Raw genomic sequence first — 7,086 nt, 5'->3', positions numbered from 1 at the left:
ATCTGACAATGACCATAAAATGTGTTGTCACATCATGGAAACTGAAACTGGAGCTTTAAATAATGTCTGAAAAGTAAGTTTACTATGAGGTGTTTTATTTTGGAAATAGTACTTTTCAAAAGTGTAGTTAGATTGAAAAACAAAAACAGGAGTAAAGATATATTCAGAACATCATCTTTTAATCTAATTGGGTTTTGTTCTGTTTTGTTCCTCTTATTTTGTGTAACTAATTGTCGTGCTTGGAAACTTAAATCCATTTTGGCATTTCAAGTGTGGTACTGGACAATATGTCACTGCTCAAAGAAGAATAAATACACAACCGGAACAAAATACTATTCAGGTTTAATGTGATGTGCCACATGTCAACATTAATCACTGTGGTGTACACTGACGTGGTTGTGAGTCTGTGATGAWGACACAGRGWKTGTGGTTCCATGGTGTAATGGTTAGCACTCTGGACTCTGAATCCAGCGATCCGAGTTCAAATCTCGGTGGAACCTGATTATTTCTTCTCTTTATAGATAATATCTGATGTGCAGATCATGTATCTTGAGCCATGTTACTCGACTTTGCTCAGGTCATTAAGAGATGTCAGGTGTGCTGAGATTATAATTCGAACAGCATGAGATTATGTTGACTTTGACTCAACAATTTATGKTGAGAATCCTCTTCCATCTGTACTTTTTTACATACATACATAATACAATTATACCCCCTTTTTTATTTGTATGTATTCTTTCCTTCCCCTCTATGATCCAGTAACACACAGGCTTTCATACACACACATACACAGTTATGAATCTGTATGGTCATCAGTTTTTAACCATGTGAAAAGAAAACATCAGGTTCCACCGAGATTTGAACTCGGATCGCTGGATTCAGAGTCCAGAGTGCTAACCATTACACCATGGAACCGCACGAGCACGGTTATTATCGTGAACAAGCGCGTGCATGTAGCGTGACCGCGGCTGCTTCAGTCACCACACAAACAGCTCTGAGCTGCGTTCAAAGGCAGCTGCTGCGGTGGGGAATATCAAATGCGTTGTGTGTTTTGTGTACATCTAATGGTTCCCCACACACGTGTCAAGACCCGTGGTGACCGAGCCTTCTCCTCCACGGCCCCCAGGCTCTGGGATGAACTTCCTCTCCATCTGCGCACGCTTGAAAGCATCGATTCATTCTTCATTCCTCTTTAAACAAGCTTTTAACTAACTAATTTCAGCATTTTTCTGCAGCCTGACCTTTTAGTGTCTGTTTCACCAAACCCTACCTACTGACCCTACAATACATCATATTAATATATGATAAACAGACAGTATTTTCATCCAAAATCATTTCAATTTATCAAAAATGCATTTTTCTAAAATGTACCTGCACTCCACAATCTACCCATTTGGACACCTGCCTCCAAATTGATTTGATTTAAAAATCCTTCATCTTAATGTTAATGGTACTATGCCCTCCCCATTTTTGTCTAGATATTATTTGTTTTATTTTTAGGATTGCACAGTCTTGATACTTTGATGGTTGTACAGCTTTTATACTTTTTTGTTCCAAATTTTTGTATATCCTGTTCTGATTGTATATATTTTGATTTTCCTCTGATTGTACAACACCTTGTGAATCTATTTCTATGAAAGGTGCTATATAAATAAAACTTTACTTTACTTACTATTTTCTGCCTGTCCGTTTTCATAATGAGGATGAAACAGGACACAATTACCATTGGCTTTTACATCTGGCTATTTTTACACATGGACTTAAAACCAAAGTATTCAAAGTTAAATGTTCATAAAAATTATATGTCAAACAAGGGACAAAAGTCACTGCATTAATTAATTATAAATATAATTAGACAAATATAATCAGATGAGACTGTTTATGAGGAAATATTGTGCAATTTTAGCTACAGGGGTGTGAGTTTAAGTAATAAAAATCCTTTGAAACAGAAAGAACAGTTGAGGAACATTTTTTTGGAGTGGTACGAAACGAGTTTAGTTTCCAGTGAAGTTGTGTCACTAAAACTTGACACGTTTATTTCATAAAGATAAATGACTCTGATGTCTGTATCACCATGCAGACACGTTTTATTGGAAATTCACAGCAGAAGCATGAGGGAGTCAGAGAGCAGGCTGTTTATGAAACGAGCTGAAACCTCAGGACAGAGTGTAAAACCATGTCCACTTTTTATCTGCCTCCATTCTCCTCAGCATCTTTTCCAGTTTGTGCTGAGTCAGATTATCTCACAGTTGTTGGGTTTTTTTTAGCCATTATAGTAACAACCCCCCTCATTCAGTTACTGACAGTGTTCAAATCTTTTACCTCAGTAGTTACAAAACGTGTTCCAACTTCAAAACAGTTCAACCCGGGGTGGAGAGGTAGACACAAAAATATGAGATCATTTTAAGATTAGCCATGCAACGGACAATAAAAGGACTAAGCATGAGTAAACTTGATTTTTAACAAATTATAATCCCAGGTATGAGAACACTGCTAAATCTTGTCCAGCAGATGAGCGTCTAAAACAAGCTGTAGCTCCAAACGTCTGCTCCACATGACGTCCAGATTAAATAATTACGCTCCCAGAGGAGAGGTTGTTTTATAAACCAACGATTGGTGGGTAATTTACCATTCATGGCTCATAACTCACTTCATAACCTGGTTTATGTCTGTTCAGTTTTCCACAAGTTAAATGTAAAGTTGTTGGCATCAATGTTTTTCTCCCTTCTAAATCAAAAGGCACTCAAATCTTACATATTTAATTACACTGAAAGTGCTTCAATCTCCAGATTAGTCATTTTATCAACCAGGTTCTGCATCATCAACCCACTGTAATCTGCGAAGAAAGATTTTACTATTTAACCTCAATAGAGCTTTTATATACTGTATATATATAAATCATAAACTGTGGCAACGAGCTGGAAAATAAAGCAAAACTCAAGCTTTTTATAACTTTTACCGTCTTAACAGAAAAAGACCAGTTTGACTCGTCACAAATACAGAGCAGGAGAGAGTCGGCTGAAACGAGCTCATCCAGCTGTGGTGGTGCAGAGAAAACTAATCAAAACTCTTTTTTAAAACCTCTTCAGTCTGTTTCTGATGGAGAGTTGTAGACTGCAGATRAGATTATAAAACTACAGGCTCTCATCTTGAGTGTGGTTTCACAGCAGGAGTTTTAGATGTGGGAGGAGATGAATAGACTCGTTACGGTTTGTATTTACTGAACGTCCTCCTCCTCCTCKTCACGGTTTCTTCTTTAACACACATCTTTCAGTTGTGTTGTGCTTTATTTCGTTTTTACAATTAAAAGTGACCAGAAAAAGAACGTGGTCACAGCTACAGAAGACCGGACCAGATAAAAACTCAGTTAAAATAAAAGCTTCCCCYTCAATAATTAAATAAAATGAAATATTGTTTGATTGCTTTCCTTGGTTAGCTCTCTCTGGGCTTTGTCKTGGCTTGGAAATTATTATTACCGACAATCTTTTTAAACTCACTGTACTTGAGTTTGAGTTGAGACAGCGTGAGGAGTTTATCAGCTGAACAACGGGAAAGAGAAAAAGGTTTCTCATTAAACTCAGCTGTACAGAGTTTAGGTCTCGAACATTAATCTGCGATGGTTTCAGCGTCTGAGTTCAGTTCAATCCCAAAAACACCACGTGATGATGATGATGAGGGTTTGCAGCTTTTCTCCAGTTTAGTTTCACATTCCAGTCCTGCTGTCCTCCGAGTGTGAAAGGAGGAGACGTGGTGACGACTGATGTCCACTGTGAGTTCTTGATGATGCACCGCCCCTCCAGGCTGGGAAATGAATGCAGGAGTTTGTCAGCGTCTGTCCAGAGGTCAGAAAGCGTACAGGTCTGTGATGTTCAGAGGGGATGGCTCAGTGTTTGTGTCTCTCAGTGCTTTTCAGGGTCAAACTCTGGAAGCTTCTTCATCACAGCCATATGATCCACACCAACACTGGCCAGCAGGCCTCCTCTGTTGAGTGGAGCTCCACTGTAGTCGATGTCCTCTCCCTTCAGAGTGGTCATCTGTCCTCCTACAGACCGAAGCACCACAGAGAACAGACACTCAATGCTACAGTTTCAATTATAAATATATTTACACATATTTCTTATAAACTGTGTCGCAGTAAATCAGTTAATCATGATAAATTAAAATAAGGTCAAATTCAATTGATCTGCATCGGTCTCGACTGAAGTGTAGGAGGGTGCATGGTCATCTTACCTCTGCAGCCTGAGACCCCTGTGAAGACTAACAAGCTAAAGAAATACTAGTTAAGATTTGCCAAAACAAAAATGGAGTTGGTTTGAAAGCTGTGACAGCTGCAGTGTGGGAGCAGCTCAAGCAAATACAACAAAGCTTTTTATTTTTTGGTTTTGGTCGTTTTATTTATAATAGATATTTAAAATGTCTTCCAGTTTYAGTGTTAAATGTTCTTCAGAAAATAAAGTTTATTGATCTTTGACTGTTAATATTAAAGTGCATGTGATGTGCATATTCTTCAAATACAAGAAGTCAAAGAAAACATCTTTATATTTAAAAAAGTTGSAACAATACACACAATTTAACACATTTTGTCCCATAAATGTTGTATTTTCTTTTTGAACTTGGCTCAACCAAAGTGAAACAGGAAGTGACATCAAAGGGGAACTCTTTAAAGAAAACTCTCTGACCTTTGTTTATTGAAAGAATAAATAACAATATTATTTGAACTCTGACTCTTCTTCATCTCTCTGATAGAGACTCAAAATAATCTAAAGAAACATCAGATTCTTCTCTACAGTCTGGGTTGTTGGCTGTTGTAGCAACGCTCTGTTCACATTCAGACATTCCCCTTTGACATCACTTCCTGTTACTTCACAGTCAAATATCTCACAACTGTTCATCTCAGCGACATGAAATTTATTTTGCAATATTTTATCAGTGACCTCTTTCTAAAAATGCATTTATTTGTATAACAAAAATCTGACATCACAAACGCTTTAAATCATCTCCAAATAACGTTATCATTTATCGCGATAATTTCTGAGACAATTTATCRTCCATCAAAAATCTGTTACCGTGGCAGGACTAATCCAAACTAATTTTATTATCTTTTTTTGTCTGTTAATGAATGAAGTTTTCTACAGTAAGACTTGTCCCACTTCAGACATTTCGGGGTTTTGTTGTTTTTTTTTCTTTGTTTTGTTTTGATCTATGGATCACTTGGGTTGTTACCGACATCTGGTGAAAATTTCATGTCATTAGCACCTCTAGTAATATATTTACTGAGAAAAATGGTGACGTGTTACTTATTTTACCCGCTGTATATGCAGTTTTAATGTGATTAAAAGCTTAAAGAGCTTAATACACTGAATTGTAACCCAGTAAGCCAACTCTGACTTCCTTAAAAGGTTACTAGGAATAATAATTTAACATGAAATAAAAACAGAACAGATGTGTCATTTTTAAATTACCTAATGCTTTCAGCAGCGCTGCACCGGCACAGATGTCCCATTTCTTGATATAAGTGATGTGGACATAAAGATCTGCTTGATCCATAGAATTAGCTTCATTTGCAGGCATCTCCAACAGAGACAGAACCTTGTATCCTGTCAGACAAAATACAGATTTACTTAAAACTTCTTTCATTAAAAAGAACTCTTAGCACAAACTTCTCCTACTTAAAGATGCAGCAGTCCTGGCAGAAAGCTGCAGAAAACACAGCACCTGAGTTTGTTTTTAACATACTGAAAATAAAAATAAACCTGTACAACAGTTTCTACTCACCAGCTCCTCCAGCTACGATAATGGATGTGTTTCCAAAAGCCTTCTGGGTAAATTGTTTCACTTCTCCAGAGTGGGAGCGAGACACGATCACTCTAGGCGGGGAGATACTGTAGGAGGATCTGGCCTGTAAATTTGATCCCTGACCTACAAACCCCCAGGCTTGGAGGGGAAACGAGAGGAAAGAAGTTCATTACTAGATATTTTAGCTCAACCTAAATTTTATATTTAACCTAAAATCACCTTTAATAGAGGCTCTAAAGCTGATATTTGGCACAAGGATAAACAGGATATTAACTTGAATTAAAGTTCATCTTTTACAGAGTAAAATTATATTAAAAATCATAAAAAACAGACTTCTTATAAATTATATATGTAGTCAATAATAAACAAAGATGATGAATTCAGGAGTGGAGTCATTTAAAATGTAAGTTAATAATCTTACCAGTGAACCCAGTGAAGGGCTGATGGATGACCCCAACAACCGGTTTACCGTCTACAGCTACACACACCATGGTGGTCACATATTTTACCAAGTTTTCTGTAGAGAGACGGAGCAGAGTTCAGGATAACGGAGGGAAGAGGAAAATAAAATAACAGCAGACATCAAGAAAAACTAAATAAAGAGCTGTGTCAGAATGCAGGGCTGTACGTTAGCCTTTTTAGCTCATAGCACCGGTGCTACAGAGGTCGCTGATTTTGTAGCACATAACAAAAATTTGTAGCACCAGCATAAAATGCCTGTTCTAATATCTAAAACCAAAAGCCAGAATGGTGAATAATATGGTGAGTATTGTTGTAGGACAGGAGTCACCAACCTTTTTGAGACTGAGAGCTACGTCAGGGGGAGTAACATAAAGAGCCACTTGTTTGATAAAAAACAGATTTATACAGCTCACATTCAATTATAAGAAATTTACATATATGTGAATATTTAATTACTATGTTACATCTTAATGTTAATGACTCTTCATGATAGTCATCGATAATAATTTACTATGATKAAGTTAATATTACTGTAAGTGATCAGCAGATTTATCTTAGTCCAAAGTTCTCAGTTTAAATCTCTTTTGAAGAACACAAAATCACTAAATGGATGAACAGCACATAATGTGTTCATTTTCCCCCTGACAGTTCAGAAATCATCAACAGAGACCCTCTCTCATCGCGCTCACATGTGACTTCAGAGAACAGGATGGAATTAAACGAGGTGTGGAAAAATAAACCTCAGCTGTTCTGAGTCAAGCTACTAAAGTCAGCAACAGGAGCTGCAGAATAACTCTTGACCCTTTGTTATGCTGCAGATCAAAATAT

At 37.2% G+C, this 7,086-nt stretch overlaps 1 protein-coding gene and 2 non-coding genes across 3 annotated transcripts in view; 1 reads left to right on the top strand and 2 right to left on the bottom strand.

Moving 5' to 3' along the window:
* Positions 1-428: 428 nt before the first annotated feature.
* On the top strand, positions 429-500 carry trnaq-cug (transfer RNA glutamine (anticodon CUG)). Its single transcript has one exon. It is a non-coding gene; the product is annotated as a tRNA-Gln (tRNA).
* A 343-nt stretch (positions 501-843) lies between these two features.
* Positions 844-915, bottom strand: trnaq-cug (transfer RNA glutamine (anticodon CUG)). The gene has a single exon. It is a non-coding gene; the product is annotated as a tRNA-Gln (tRNA).
* Positions 916-2,069: 1,154 nt separating this feature from the next.
* Positions 2,070-7,086, bottom strand: part of bpnt2 (3'(2'), 5'-bisphosphate nucleotidase 2) — a gene marked incomplete at its 5' end in the record, with an annotated part of 8,552 nt that continues 3,535 nt past the window's right edge. Inside the window, 4 exon segments of the mRNA XM_014004430.1 lie at positions 2,070-4,042; positions 5,463-5,597; positions 5,776-5,934; positions 6,218-6,313. Coding sequence (XP_013859884.1) covers positions 3,900-4,042; positions 5,463-5,597; positions 5,776-5,934; positions 6,218-6,313 — 533 coding nt within the window.

Source organism: Austrofundulus limnaeus, unplaced genomic scaffold (genome assembly GCF_001266775.1).
Source record: "Austrofundulus limnaeus strain Quisiro unplaced genomic scaffold, Austrofundulus_limnaeus-1.0 Scaffold24, whole genome shotgun sequence".
NCBI lineage: Eukaryota > Metazoa > Chordata > Actinopteri > Cyprinodontiformes > Rivulidae > Austrofundulus > Austrofundulus limnaeus.
This window is presented reverse-complemented; position numbering and strand designations above follow the sequence as displayed.